Here is a 16,020-nt window from a genome sequence, read left to right as displayed (position 1 = left end):
AGGCAGGTGGACACCGCAACAGAAGTTACTCCACATCAATCATTTGGAGTTGCTAGCTGTGTTTCTAGCCCTAAAAGCATTTCAAATTCAAGTGTCCGGCAAAGCTGTCTTAGTCCGCAATATGACAGCTATGTACTACATAAACAAACAAGGGGGAACACACTCTCTGCAGCTCTCTCAGCTAGCACAGTAGATATAGAGATGGGCTATACCACTAAAGATCTTCCTCTTAGCCAAACACGTCCCAGGAGTACAAAACACTATGGCAGACCTGCTAAGTCGACAAACACAGCAGATCCAGGAGTGGGAACTTCATCCGCAAGTTCTTCATCCGTTATTTCAAATGTAGGAGCAACCTCAGATAGGTCTCTTTGCCACCCACGAAAACGCAAAATGCCCAAGCTTTGCCGCCAGATACCCACACCCATTGTCCAAAGGCAATGCTATATGGATGAACTGGTCAAGACTATTTGCATACGCTTTTCCTCCTCTCCCACTACTTCCGTTAGTGGTACACAAACTACAACAACATTCCCTAACGCTCATTCTAATCGCTCCAACTTGGGCCAGACAACCGTGGTACACCACGCTGTTGCAGATGTCTGTAGTACCACACCAAAAACGAAACCTATCTCCACGCCTATTAACACAGAACCATGGAGAGATCAGACACCCGGACCCAGCTCAGCTAAACCTAGCAATCTGGCTCCTGAGGTCATAGAGTTTGGTTACCTCTACCTTCCTCCGGAATGTATGAACATTATCAAAGAGGCTAGACGTCTCGCTACTAGAGCATGTTATGCTGCTAAGTGGAAACGCTTAGTCATATACTGCCAAAACAACCAAAGAAATCCCTTAGACGTGTCTATTCAACACATCATAGGATATCTATTACACCTTCAAAAGTGTAATTTAGCTTATACGTCTATCAGACTACACCTTGGTGCCATTGCAGCATACTTACAAAATAGACATCCATCTCTTTTTAGAGTACCAGCTATAAAAGCTTTCATGGAAGGACTCAAAAGAATAATTCCTCCCAGAACGCCACCTGCACCAGTGTGGAACTTAAACATTGTTCTTACAATATTAATGGGACCTCCCTTTGAACCATTACATAAATGTGAATTGCAATTCCTAACCTGGAAAGTAGCTTTCCTAGTAGCAATTACTTCTCTCAGAAGGGTTAGTGAACTACAAGCATTTACCATTCAAGAACCTTTTCTGCAAATGCATCATAACAAAGTGGTTCTTCGTACTAATCCTAAATTCCTTCCTAAAGTCATTTCACCATTCCATCTAAATCAATCAGTTGAGCTGCCCGTATTTTTCTCGCAGCCTCAATCAGTCGCAGAAAGAGCTCTTCACACCTTAGATATCAAAAGAGCATTACTGTACTATATCGAAAGGACACAAACTTTTCGTAAAACAAAACAACTTTTTGTGTCTTTTTCACCACCACATAAAGGCAACCCCATATCAAAATCGGGGATCGCTAGGTTGATTGTTAAATGCATAAAAATATGCTACCAGAAAGCCAAACGTACGTTAACAATTTCTCCACAAGCCCATTCAACAAGAAAGATAGGGGCTTCAATGGCATTCTTGGGGAACATTCCCTTAGATGATCTATGCAGAGCAGCTACATGGCTTACACCGCACACATTCACAAAGCATTACTGTATAGATGTTCAAACTAAACAACAAGCCACTGTGGGCCAGGCTGTACTAAAAACACTGGTTCAAACAACTGCAACAGATACTGGTGATTGCCACTAGGTGTGGGTACTGCTATATAATCTATGCATAGTGTGTAATCTGCAGCTCATATGCCTCGAACGGAAAATGCTACTTACCAGTATGCATCTGTTATTGGCATGCAGAGCTGCAGAGTTACACACGCCCAACCACCTCCCCGGCTACCTTTTTCTGTTCCAGTATTATCTTAATTAGATACAAATCACATGGACATCTCTACCTCTTGTACAGCTCCATCACTTCCCTGATGGCGAAAAACAATCTGGGGATGGAGCCGATGCCCATGCGCAGTATCATCCAAAGGAGGAGTCACCTATCCCGTGACTTCCAAAGACTTTTCTGCAACAAAACAAACTGCAAACATCCGGGCCCAACACTAGGTGGCCATCTATGCATAGTGTGTAACTCTGCAGCTCTACATGCCAAGAACAGATGCATACTGGTAAGTAGCATTTTCCTTTCCTTAGGATTCTGAGGAGGGAGAAACATGTAGAAGCAACCCCACTTATCTGATCCCCGAAAGTGAGACTGTTGTCCACAATGACCCCCAGATTATTCACTTTCTTAGTCTGTTCCGGGAGAATTCCCAGTTCTTCCGGCCACCAGTCAGGCGTCCAGAGGTTAAAATTATTCACAAATATAGTAACCTCTGATTTTCCAGAGTTAAGTGTCAATCAGTTCGAGGACATCCACCCCGTGATGGCTTTCATGCAGTCATTACATCTTGCTCCTGTTTCAGCTTCTTAGCCACGCTGGAGGGACAGCACCATTTGCATTTCATCTGCATAAGATGTCAATTAGAACCCAAATGAGCTTATCAGAGCCGCCAATGAGGACACGTTTACGTTAAAAAGTATAGGACTCAGGGGAAGACCCCTGAGGTACCCCGCAAGGAAGGTAAAAAGGATTTGACCTATCTTTCTCCAAATCCATTGTTTGTGATCTGTCAGTAAGAAAGGATTACAGGAGGTTCCTGGCCATGCCTTGTACCCCACCTTCTGATAAACGGTCCATCAAAACCTTATGAGGAACCGTATCGAAGGCTGCTGAAAGATCCAACGTGATCAATACTGTCGCACCTCCCTGGTCCAAGGCCTCTCTTACCTCCTCTGTGGATTTAATCAAGGCCAGCTCTGAACAGTGTTCAGCTCTAAAGCTGTATTGTGTTGGGTCCAGTATATTGTTAGTCTGAAGAAATAGGCTGATTTGAGCATTCAAAGCTTTCTCAGTCATTTTTCCTGGTAAAGGTGTTGTGTATCGATTTAGATTCCGTATGCATCTCCTGATTCATGCCCTTATATAGGTATAATTCACATTGTCCTTATATAGGTATAGAAATCCAGTTCTTATTTAGGCATAGCCCATGCTACCCAAATACAGGCATGGCTACTTACATCCGCTCATCTACGTCACAACGACTACTTGGAAAACCAGACTCTTAAGCTATAGGGAATTCCCCTTGCCTCGATATTGATTTCTCCAAGAACTCATTTATTATGCATGAATATCTATTCCTTAGGGGTTCATTCATGACGTTCATATGCCCGACTTTTACGTCAATACTGGCATTCCTAAACACCTTCAAGCTATAAATATACCTTCACTTGCTATGGGAAAGGATGGTGTGGTTCGGTGCAGTTTGACGATCTACTTGCACAACGCAGATCGCCACAGCAAGTACCGAAGGAAGCCAACTCCCCAGCTGACGCGCTGATCAGAAGCTGTCATCCTCCTGCCGAGACTCCAGCTCCAGTGTTTCTGACTACCCATGCGGGGTGTTGGGAAATCGAGTCCCAGGAAAGAGATACCAACCTCTCTCATTCTAAGGTATGGAGCGGATTAGAACCCAGAGAAACCTTTGGCAAATCTTGGCAAAACTAAACTATAGCTAAGACAGCACTTACTTCTTCCCTCGTACTAGACCTAGGTTAGGTACACTGGGGTAGGCGTATTTTAGAAGCACCAGTTGAGTATTTTAGCCTGTATTATTTATGTATGTACTAGCTTGCCCGTCGCGCGTTGCTGCGATCTCAGAAGAAAGGAAATTTAAGGAAACTTGTTATGATAACATTCAATTTACATTGTCATTTTTATTGAAACGTATTCATTTTAATATGGAAAACATTTCAAAGTGTTGTTTTAATTCTATTTATTTATTCGAGTGCTTGTGGATGCACGATATTTTTTGTTTTTCCGTCTGGTGCGTAGACTAATAAATCGGAAGGTTTTCTGACGCATGAGCTGGCCACATACAGTTGTCTATGTGAGAAGCACGGTGTATGTTGGGAGTTGGAAGGGATCGGAGTTAAAAGGAAGGATTGCTCTATTTTAGCAATTTTTTTTATCAATTTTTTTCGGAGAAGAAGTGGGCTATTTCTTCACATCGAGCAGTCAACGCAATCTGATTTGGAGGTGCGGCACATGTTTGTTTACGAATTATGTTGAACAGTCTATTGTTGGCCAGATCGAGTTGTGTACGGAAGACGAATGCCATTTCGTTAAAAATGTATTTCTTGTATGTAGATCTAGCTAATCGGAGGAGTGCCAGATGTGAGTGAGATGGATGCTGTGTCCATGTTCTTTCCATCAGTCTTAGCAAGCGTGTTTCGTTGTTGAGCTCTGAGTTGAACCATGATTTAGAGGGGATGTTTCTTTAATTTTTAAGTTTAGGGGGGGCAGTTGGTCAAGGGCAACACTCACTGCTTTATCAAAATGTTCCTTAAGCTCATTAGCGTTTTGCGATAGAGGGGTGTGGAGAAGTTGAGCATGGAGTTTAGAGTCAAGTTCATCAGGGGAGATAAGTTTTAGATTTTAGTGGGTGGGAGGGCGGGGTGGTGCCATGGTAGCAATGGTGAACAGTATGAGGTGGTCGTTGGACCAGTCAATGGGGATGTTATTGATCAGGAAGGCCAGATCCTTGTTGGTAATGATAGCATCCAGGATGGCTCCTTTGGTGTGGGTCGGGGAATGGCGTAGTTGTTTGAGGTCATTGATCTCAAGAAGATTGGTGAGGAGGTTGGTTGATGGGTCATTGGTATTGTTCCAGTGGAGGTTGAGATCTCCAAGGTAGAGTTTTTTTGAGTTGGAAATTGAGGACTGTGTCAGAAGGTCGGATATTTCATCAATGAAGGGATGAGGAACTCCAGGAGGGTGGTAGATGTTATGTAGGCAAATTGGGAGAGAACTTTGTATTTTTAGTTCATCTTCAAGGTATTCGAAGGTGGAGTGGCCAGAATTGTTAACAAGGGAGAGATGCAGTTAGTTTTTGAAGATTATGGCTAGACCACCCCCAATTCTTTCGGGTCTATCTTTTCTAAGGCTGGAGTATCGAGTGGGAGAGAAGGTCAAGTATGCTAGTTGAGTGGTCATTGAGCCAGGTTTCTGTGAGGAACGCAATGTCAATGGATTCGCTTATGATAGTTTCAGAAATTTCCATGGCATGTAGGATGGCGGATCTACAGTTCACAAGCAGGCAAGTGAAGGGTTTGGGGTGGGTTTTGGTTGGTGGGCAGGAGTGAATAGTGGTGAGTTGCGGGGGAGGTCTGGGGGAGACTGGAGAGGAGGAAATTCTGTTAGTCCCCAGGGTAATGGGGATGTTATAGTAGGTGAATAGAGGAAAGTTGATTTATGAACTGGGATGGTAAGAGTTGCTATTGGGGGAAGGGCTGGAGTGGATAGTGGTGAGTTGAGGAGGAGGTCTGGGGGAGACTGGATTGGGGGATTCTTTTAGTTTACAATATAACAGGGATGTTAGAGTAGGGGAGTGGATGATTGTTGATTGATGAACTAGGTTGGTTGGAGTTGCATAGGTCGGAAGTGTCTGACGTGGAGAGATGGCTCACGGTGCTGTAGGAACTATGAATACGGCTACAGGGAAGGGTAGTACTCCAATGATTATAGCTAGTGGGTTTTTTTTGGCTGGAGTAGGGAGAGATTGCAAGGTTGGGGGGTTTGGTGCTAAGGGAATTAAAATCATCTCTAAGTCGAGCGAGTTCAATCATCGACTTAGAGAGATCACGTTCTATGTTCCGCAGAGTCTGGGTAATTAGAGAGAGGGGAAAAACTGTTGGGGCGGAGGAGGGGGATAGGGGGTGGTCTGTGTTTGCTACGGGGGAGGGCTGTTGTGTGTAGGACGTGAGAGGTCAAGGGGGAGGGACGAGGAGAGTTAAGGCTGTTGGACGTGGTGGGTGGCGTGATGGGTGACAGGAGATTTAAGGCCTCAAGGGATGAAGTGTTACAAGGGCGTGTAGAGTGTGGAGCTAGACCGCATCAGGGTTTAGTGGTGGTGTGAAATTTGGGGGGTGGGATGCAGGATTCAGAGATGGAGATGATGGGGCCAGATGGGGCACAATAGGTGAATCAGGGTGGAGGGGTAGGGATTCAGGTTGGGGAAGCGGGGAGGATGGATAGGGGTTAAGAATTTTAGAAAGGGTTGGCGGGGACAGGTGGTTGGAGAGCGTGTGTGATAGGGAGAGGGGGTATGCCATAGGGATGTCAGGAAGAGGGGGGTCAATGGGGGGAGAGAGTCACCTCTGCGACGCATGACCTTGCACGATTTTGTTACACTGTCTGGCCGCGCAGTACAGTGTTACTAGTTTTAGACCACCTGGTACCGCGTGTATATGAACTTTGTTGATACTCCACTGTATGATATAGCTCAGTTTGTCCTCCTTTCATCTCTGAAATGATTCCACACTCCCTAGTTGTGTCCTGAGGAGGCCAGAACTAGTGAGGCCGAAAAGTGTTGACGGTTCACAAGGAGGAGTGCACCAGGAATGTGGTAGCTGTGAATTATTTTTTTAGGTAGCCCATTGATATATTTAGTGACGGACCACGCCCAAGAATGTAAGATTAGCCATCATATTATGTCAACTTAGATATTACAAGGGTAATGTGCTTGTGACTACTGTTTTTAAGGTGTATGATTTGTAAAAGAATAAACTCTAAATAGAAGAAATGTGCAATCATTGTGATGATGATCTGTGTACCCACTCAACTTATATGGGGTTCAGGAATAGATATCTCTTATATAATGCATTTATAACGTTGGTTATATTATAAAAGAAGATTTGCCCAATACAGATTGATGCAGTATTGTTGACTAAGTGCCTCAGCTATATCTTTCCTTCTAGAGTTCTCTTCTTTTCTTTGTTCAATGTACTCCTTCAGCTCACCTATGAAAAGTTTTAATCAGTGTGTTTGTTTGCTCTTCGTATACTCTAGACCAGAGTGTCAGCTGCCTGAATTCATACTGCAGACTTTTCTCCTATACTAGCCACCTTCCACAATGCCACAGAGTTAGGGAAAGAATCCACCTATATGTCTTGTACCCCTAGGTCAGCACACCTCTCAGTAGCCTCCAAGACCAGGACTTGGACCAACAAGGATAGCCATCTTGGATTACAGCTCAGCCTGCCTTAAAGGCCTTCTATATGCCCCCTTTTTTGCCCTTGTACACTCTGAAGCTTCTACCATGAGTCCACAAGCTGGCCCACCACCATGACTGCGGCCTGCGCAGATGCCTGGTTAGCACAACCCTATGCCAGTGCTTCATATCTTCTTCACAGCCTTCTTCCCTCCAGTCTGATCTTACCTATTCGCCTCCATGCACATCTCACCCCTGTGTGCAGTCCTATTCACATCACTTCTGATGCCCCTTCACTGCCTGGTAATCCAACCTGAGGAGTTACTCAGTATTGGTGGGATTTACTGTTTGTTCCTGGATAGCCTTACATTGGCAACAAGATTGCTTTATGTTTAAAGAATACAAACCTGTTCCTGTATTTGAATTTCATTTGCTTTGAGTTATGATCAACTTTAAGAATGAAAAGTGTTCTCATTACCAGTGTATTTTCTCTCCCTAGACATCCTATCGTTGTGCAAGGCTGGCTGCCGGAGGCGTCTTGCAGCTCGTCGACTCCGTGATGTCGGGTAGAGTGCGCAATGGAATGGCTCTAGTCAGGTAAAGCTCAGACGAGTGCCCGTGATTGGTTTTGTTTTGTGAATTTTACCTGCACCTAATTCATCGTTTCTACTCCAAGGCCCCCAGGTCACCACAGTCAGCGCAGTGAAAGCAACGGCTTTTGCCTGTTTAACAATGTTGCTATTGCTGCAGAATATGCCAAAAAGAAATATAACCTTCAGAGGTGAGTAGGTCGGACATTTCCTTTTTCACTCTTAAGTAGTTTGAAATCCTCACGTTGGTAGATACATTTCTTGTTTGTATACATCAACTCTCCTGTGTTTTGCAGAATTCTGATTGTGGACTGGGATATTCACCATGGGCAAGGCATTCAGTACATCTTCGAGGAGGATCCCAGGTGATGAAGCTCACTTTGAAATTGCTCTTGAATTGTAATGATTTTCGAGCCCTGTCCTAAATCTTCATCTTGGTCCAGATCTGGTCATTCGTCTACCTGAAATCACACATGTACATTTTCTTCACACAAACGAAGTGGGCCAATACATATTTTATGTTTTGGGATTTAAAATTTGATTCATATCTAGTTATTTAGACATCGGTAGTAGTGCAAAAATGGATCCTACTAGCTTTTGCACCCATTTTTACACACTTGTTGATGAAGAGCTGAACATAAATTGAGCCTACTCCTATTTTGTTCTTGCATTTACCACCAACCACTAGCTGGTAATCAAAGCGAGAGCAGATGGAAACTATTTGTCCAAACAAGGGCAAATACTGTTACCTCTTGCTCCCCATTCTGTGAAGCAATGTGTGAATCGGGCTAACAAAGGCACCTGGTACCTGGCATATTTGCAAGTACACTGCATGCTAAATAAGTGAAAAATACCTCTTTTAATTTAGTATTTCATTAGTCATAGCGTGAAAAAAAACTAGTGGTTCTGTTTGGTGAGATAATAATAACATTTATTAAGCGCCTGGTTACACAGAAGAACTGTGTGTCCCCGCGCTGGGGATGTATTCCCCCATAACTCCTAAAAACAGGCCCAACGTATAGGGGAGGGAAGGGACAATAGGATCCTACAAAACTAATCATTGGGAAACAGGTAGGTCTTCAGTTTCAGCCTGAACAGTAATTCAGACTGTTTGATCCGGAGTTCAATAGGTAGTTCGTTCCATTGTTTACTGGCTAGGAACCTGAAGGACCGCCCTCCCATCCGTGCTCTACGGATACGAGGTACCACGAGCTGCATGCTGCCCATAGATCTCAAAAAACGTTTGGGACGGTATATGGTCATCATATTTTGGAGGTAGGCAGGGCCGCGGCCATGTGCAATATGGTGGGTGATGCACATGGTTTTAAACCGGACGTGTTCCTGCATGGGAAGCCAGTGCAAGGTCTGTAAAGCACGTTTCCCCGATGACCTCCTAGGCAGGTTCAAGACCAGTCTGGCAGCCGCATTTTGGACACATTGAAGTTGGTTCAGGCCCTTTTTACTAAGGCCACAGAGCAGAGAGTTCCTATAATCAAGATGAGAAGTGACCAAGGTGTGCACTAAGGTTTTCCTCGCTTTAATGGGAAGAAGATCTAGAATTTTACGAAAGACCTTTAGTATGCCATAGCATTTGCCGGCCACAATCCCAACATGTTGGGAATATGAAAGGTTAGTGTCCAAAAGTACACCCAAGTTCTTCACCGTATCAGAGGGGGTGAGCGTGGGACCCAAGTTGGCTGGTCACCAGGCCGATGTCCAAATAGAGGGAGAAGGACCTATCACTAGAAGTTCCGTCTTGTTCCCGTTAAGACAAAGGCAATTGCTCTTCATCCAGCCAGCAAGTGCCACAAGACAAGCGGAGAAGTTATCAGCTGTCTCAACTGGGTTATGAGATAGAGTAACCACCAGTTGGGTGTCATCCGCATATGACACAATATCCACCCCATAAGATTCTACCAACCTTGCCAGGGGCTCCATATAAAGATTAAACAGCGTAGGGATCAGTATTGAGTCCTGCGGAACCCCTTGTTTAAGAGACCGAGGTGTGGATTTAAAAGGGGGGCAATGCACTTGAAATTTCCTATCCGCCAGAAAGCAACCCATCCATTCATAGGCTGAGCCGGCTATCCCCATCTCGGACAAGAAGTCCAGAATGCGATACGGTATCGAAAGCCGCACTCAAGTCTAGTAGTATCAGAGCGGCTGTATGTCCCTCATCCACTTTGTGACGAAGCAATTCTGTAAAGAAAAGGAGGGCGGTCTCCGTAGAATGTATCGCCCTTAAGCCCGATTGGAATGAGTGAAGAAGATGATTATCCTCCACAAATTTAACCAATTGGATATTGACCAATTTCTCCACTACTTTGGCGCAGAAAGGCAGGAGGGAAATAGGGCGGAGATTATCGAGCTGGGTCATACTCAGATTAGCCTTCTTTTTTATAGGAACAACCTGGGCAAGTTTCCATTCCTCAGGCACCAGACTTTCTTGAAAAGATAGAGTAGCCAGTTTACCTATATAGTCACTCAGAAGGGGTATATGGCTTCTGAGGATCTTAGCAGGGGCGACATCCATAGGAGACCCAGAATGGATACCCGTGATTACTTTTATCAACTCCTCCCTGGGGGGGACCTTGAACTCCATGAGGCACCTATTCTTCATGAGCCTTTGACAAGTATCCACAGCCGAGATGTTTTCGGCTGGGCTCTGTTGAAAAGATTCATAAATCTTCTCCACTTTGCTCACAAAGTGGTCAGCAATGGCTTCACATATCTCAGTGGAGGGTAGGTCTTTGGTCAATGTAGTTGTAAGAGACGTTAACTCCTTATAAATTAAGAAAAGCTCTTTGGAGGAATTATCGGATAATTCAATCCTCTCTTTTTTATAAAATTCCTTTTAGCCTTTTTAATCAGACTATGGTATTCCCTCAAGCTGCTCCTGTATAACTCTTTACGGGCCGGATCATAGTCTTTGCGCCAGAGGCGTTCCAGACACTTACATTTAGCCTTCGCTGCGCGCAAATCATCATTATACCATGGGGCTGACCTAGACCCTCATACTGGGGCTTTTAGGGTCCAGGGGCCGCCTTCTCTAATGCCTTAGATACCCATTCCTCGTAGTCCTTCCAATCTACCATGAGAGTCTTACTAAGCAGAGGGGCTTCCTGGCTTAATGCAGATTCATATACCTTATGGCTGAATTTTTTTCCAATTCCTACGCTTAGATAGGAGAGGTCTCTTGGGTATTTCTCCTCTGGGCATGCCTAATACAACAAAAGGAATAAGATAATGGTCTGACCATAGGATCCTTATGGGGGTGAGCACCTTAATATCATCCCAATTAGAAAAAATGGGATCCAGAAGATGCCCCGCTTGATGTGTTGTCCTCCCATCAGAAAGTCTAAGCATCAGGGCATTCAAAGAGGTAATTACTGATTGTGCCTCTGCACAGTTAGCATCCTCAAAATGTAAGTTAAGATCACCTACTATGAGGAATTTACTATACCGTAGGGCCGGCTGAGCCACCGTTTTCAGGAGGCTCTCAGCGAATTGTATGGACCTCCTGGAGGGCGATAGATATAAGATAGCCCTTGATGGTACACTCTGGGGAGACTTTGATAGAGAATAGTTCCGCTTCACAGTTACTGATTTTCACTTGCTCCAAGGAGCACTCGAGCTCCATTTTATACACTATAGCAATGTCACCCCCTCTTTGGATTCCTCTATCAATTCTTAAAAGGGCATAGGCCGATGGAAGGGCCTCCAGAATCTCAGGAGCAGAGGCCTCATCAAGCCAGGTCTCCGTTAGATGTTCAGTCTGTGTTTTTTAAATGAACAACAGTTCACTAAGAACATGGCGAGTTGATCCGCCTCCCTCACAATATCCGAATCAGTAACAGGATAAAAATGGCAACCCCTACACACTTGGGGCATGCATTCAGGCTGCAAACTGTGTTTACATGCGGCCATGGGAATGGGGCGGAGAAGGGTTAATTCTTCACATGAATATCGCAGATCTTTTACCAGATCGCTGGAATTGGATTCAGAGGTACTGGCCCCTGGCCGCGCCCAGTCGCGGACAGGCGCAGACGGGCTTGCCTTGTGCACGCCTTCGGCGCGCACTCGGCGCGCCCGCTGCACGGTCGCTGACCTATCCTCATAAATAGGGGTAAGCCTGTAGAAACTAGAGCGCTAACCCGAGCGCTGGTGAGGCAGGAAGTGGTGGGTTCCTCACCCTCCGCTCAAATGCCCACAATGGATGTGGCGGAACGGGGCGGGATAAGGAAGCAGGTAGGGATCAGCAAATTAAGAACAAAAACGAGCTAGCAGCAGTAAACACATTTTAAACCGTTTTAAAAGTCAGTTAAATTCTGAGCATCAATCTAACAAAAACGGGCCGAATCGCCCCGTAATCCTCCCCTTCACACCCCCGCACTGAGACTGTCCCCAGAGTACACCACGGAAGTGTCTGTCACTGCCACTGACAGCCTAACATCCACTGTCATAGGATTAATTTTGAATACACTGCCCTAAGGTGGCAGTGCTCTGGACCCAAACCCAGCAGGACTGTGCTTAGCAGTGCCCTTCCTACTACATCACTGGACAATTCTGATCCATTTTTTCTGCTAGCAAAGGACTTCATCAAACCCTATGGAAGTACGGGATTGTGGGAGAGCAGATGGATAGTAATGAGTAAAGTTTCTCAGTTGATTCTGTACTTTGCGTAATGGTCTGACGTTGTGCCATGAAACACAACAAGATTGACACACCTCTTGATGTATTGCGCCATTCTGTATCAGTAAACCTGCAGTGTTGGGTACAGCCTTCTGATACTGAACCTTCCATATCGGAGTATGTCCCAAATTGTAATATCTTCTGTGGTCCTCCGTTTGAGCATGAACTATGTCAGTGCGCCCGAGTTTTGAGTCTCAGGTGCAGAGTAAACTTCCTCATGAAGATTTCAACAACCAGGAGCTTCCGATGCCAATTCAGTTTCTAGGATTAATGGGACTAAAGAAGCAAGATACTGGAATCATCAAATTGTGTGGTGTCATGGGGAGTGCCCATTTTTTAATATGTAAGGACTCTTTGGCACAGTCGTTAAAACAGTATCCGGCGGACATCCTAATGTGCGCCAGTGGCACCAAAATTCACTTGCTATTCAAAAATGAACCAGAGGCCCAGGAAACTAGAGAGGCTCAGGTGCATCTTTCTTTGAGTGAAAATCCTCCGGTTTCTACAAATTGTTGCAGGGATTCTGCTCATGCACAGAACTATGTGCAGGAAACCAGGACCTCGATGTATTGTAGTGTACCAAACACCCACCTCAGTGCCTAGAACCCCGATCCGACTAGCATTAGTGTCTCATTCGTTCTCCGTGCTTCAGCAAAGCTACCAATGATTAGACAACCTAGAACATGCGACTTAGAAAACTCTAAGGAATAGTGGGAATCAAGAGCACTCTTTGGGGTTAATGTTCCTATAAATCCACAATATGAGTAATCCGAGACACAGTATAGTTTAAAATGTTTATTTTAACTAACGTGCTCTAAGATGCAGTACTTTCGCCAATACTAACAAACAAGCGCATAAGAATAATACGATCAACATTGTTACAATGCCATAAAACACAAAAGGTTAAAGCATATTATAAATGACAGTGGATATAGGATTATAATGCAGTGACCACCCTCCCCGTGCTAGGAACTAATGTTAAGGTATAATATCTCCTTGATGTTGGAAAGGTTTTCTCCAAGTGCCGTCTCATGTATGCAATGCAATATTAAAAGCACCCAAGTTTGTTATTTGCAGCTGAGTTTCTGTTATGTCTAAGGTGCATGGGACTGAGCAACATGAATTAACAGCATACGTTGTTGTTCGACCTTGAACGCGCTGTGCAGACTAAAAGCACAGAGCGCGCCTAGATTTGTGAAAAACAGACTGTTCTCATGTGAAAGAGCACAGGCAGGTTATTTATGAGAGCCATGTAGTGTCATGTGCAAGAGCAGCAAAATAGCATGTAAGCATATACCTCACTTATGCTAACATAGCAATGTCTGCAGGTGACCCTGTGCCCTCACCACAAAATTATACACTTTCATACTGACTAGAACCTCGTTAATAAACCACTTACCTCGATTACTGCAGTAATATTTACATTTGCCTTCCAATGCAGTTAACTCGCAGGCTGCAAAGTTTACAAAATCATGGAATCAGACTGTCAGCATGTATTTCAATTTATGTAAATCTGAGAGCGTGAAAGCAGCGCAGAGAGGACTCGGTTGTCTCATGGTAGATGCAATTATCATGTTATGTATTCTTTTATTTAATTTAATTGAGTTTTGTCCCCAAATCTTGCATAACATTTCCGTGGCACCCCATGTATATGACCCTTAAGTGATTGAGGGGAGTGTAGAGCGGGCACTTTCCAGGACCCAGAGGACCCATGGGGCCCACTGCTTCAAACTCAGGAGGGGGGGGGCGGGGGGGGGGGGGGGGGGAATTGGGACCGTACTCAAAAGGTTTAGGGACTCTGGCTCCAGCGGGATCAAGACCGGGCAAAATCAGTTATTTGAAAAAAGTAGATGGCCCGCAACCTGGGCCCACAGGCAAAGCGAGGCAACCCCTCCTACAGGTAACCCACCAAGGTACTCCATATGTAATCAAAGCTCTTGCGAGAAGCCTCAATAATATCTGTCATCCGTTCAAGAGCTAGGGCTCGCCATAAGCGGGTGTGCCATTGGATAAGAGAGGGGGCCTCCAATTTCTTCTAGGCTGCTGCTATTGCAATTTTAGCCGCCCCCCAAGCAGAGTCACATAATGGAGCTGTCCCACTGTGTTTGGTGCTTCAGACAGGGGTCTCGCATCCCAGAAGAGTGTATTCCAGGGAGTCTGGGATTGGGTACTCCAGAATCTGTTTGATTTGGGATAGAGTTTATTTCCAGAAAGGTTGAATAGAAGGGCAGTCCCACCATATATGACTGTTAGTGCTATTTTTATGAAGAATGTATACTTTCAAGTTGCTTGCTGAGTTACTAAGGCTGCTGTAACTAATTTCATCAGTCTAAGGGGTAAATAGCTCACCAGAGTCCAAAAGGACTGATACAGTATCTGAAGATTTGATTTTTCATACCTAAAACGTGGACTTTGCTGGAAGCCTAATTAGCAACATATTTTATGATTTTTCCTAATTTAGTGTTCTGTATTTCTCCTGGCATCGCTACCAACATCAAGAGTTTTGGCCAAATCTCAGGGAATCTGAATATGATGTCATTGGTAAAGGAAAAGGATCTGGATTCAACATCAATGTCCCTTGGAACAAGGTAAAATGCTAGCTTTATGATAATGAATTTGCATTTCTTATGTTTAAGGTTATAACAATAAAATACATGAGCTGGGTAATAGAACGTAGGTAGTGTGTACCTGAAAACATTTTGGTAATTTGTCATAGATTCTCTAGCATTGGCTGGGAACAAGGAATGGCTCTTTTTGGTGGGTTATTGAATTATTTTAAAATACTTGTGGTTATGTTTACATCTATTTTTTGAATACCTTCATTGCATTGTTAGCGAGAACGGTACATAATATGTCAGATTTTGTATTTATTTTTAAGTTTTAAAGCGGTGCATATCAATTGTACTTCTGCATCCTGTCTCTTTCCCAGTATAGTGTCACCCTACCACATGGTAGCATGGCCAGTAACTGTGTCTGTAACTGTGAATTAATTACTTTTGCACAACCGTACCGAACAAACATTCATCATGAGCAGCACTCGCCCCTTTCATGTGAGTTTGTTGTAATAGACAACACCCTTTCTTCGGCCATATGGTGTTTTTCTCTCAATATGCTCAGAAAATTTCTAATGTCAGACCTTGCCATTGCTTCTCTTGACGTATTGTATATATTTTCTCTCCACTACCTCCTCTGACAATTGATGAAATAAGAGAGGACAGTAGTCCATTTGGTGCAGCTGTAGAGCACACGAGCTTCTTCTCTTCAGGAATCCATTTTCTTTGGACTATCGCCTGTCCATCCGTCCATCCTCTGTACATGACTTCATGGTGGACAGACCTGATTCAACCTATCCATCATATTTGGAGTTGTGAAATTCCTCTCTCCTTCTCTTGGGCTAGACGGCTAACTCTGACTCATTGCTGTTGTGAATCTAGTGCACAGTATGCATTCCTTCATGTGTGCTGTGAGTGTAGGGTAGGGTGTCTTCCCTGAACCTTCAGCCTCCAGGGCTGGTGCTGTTCCTCCCTACTCTACTGAAGGCCCCACCACCCTTGGTACAGCTCCTGCTATCCCTAATGCTGCCTTTGCTGACTTTGGCAGATCTCCAGAAAGACC

The 16,020-nt window shown here is 44.5% G+C and overlaps 1 protein-coding gene across 2 annotated transcripts in view; it reads left to right on the top strand.

The window, feature by feature from the left end:
• Positions 1–16,020, top strand: part of HDAC10 (histone deacetylase 10) — a 502,554-nt gene that overhangs the window by 158,587 nt on the left and 327,947 nt on the right. For both annotated transcript variants that reach the window (XM_086967401.1, XM_086967398.1), the window contains 4 exons: positions 7,623–7,720; positions 7,800–7,904; positions 8,010–8,078; positions 14,867–14,993. In XM_086967401.1, coding sequence (XP_086823527.1) covers positions 7,623–7,720; positions 7,800–7,904; positions 8,010–8,078; positions 14,867–14,993 — 399 coding nt within the window. The remainder of the gene's footprint in view (positions 1–7,622; positions 7,721–7,799; positions 7,905–8,009; positions 8,079–14,866; positions 14,994–16,020) is intronic.

This window comes from Lissotriton vulgaris, chromosome 1_1 (assembly GCF_964263255.1).
Source record: "Lissotriton vulgaris chromosome 1_1, aLisVul1.2, whole genome shotgun sequence".
In the NCBI taxonomy this organism is placed as follows: domain Eukaryota; kingdom Metazoa; phylum Chordata; class Amphibia; order Caudata; family Salamandridae; genus Lissotriton; species Lissotriton vulgaris.
Note: the sequence above shows the minus strand (reverse complement) of the source record. Positions and strands in the feature narration are given on the sequence as shown.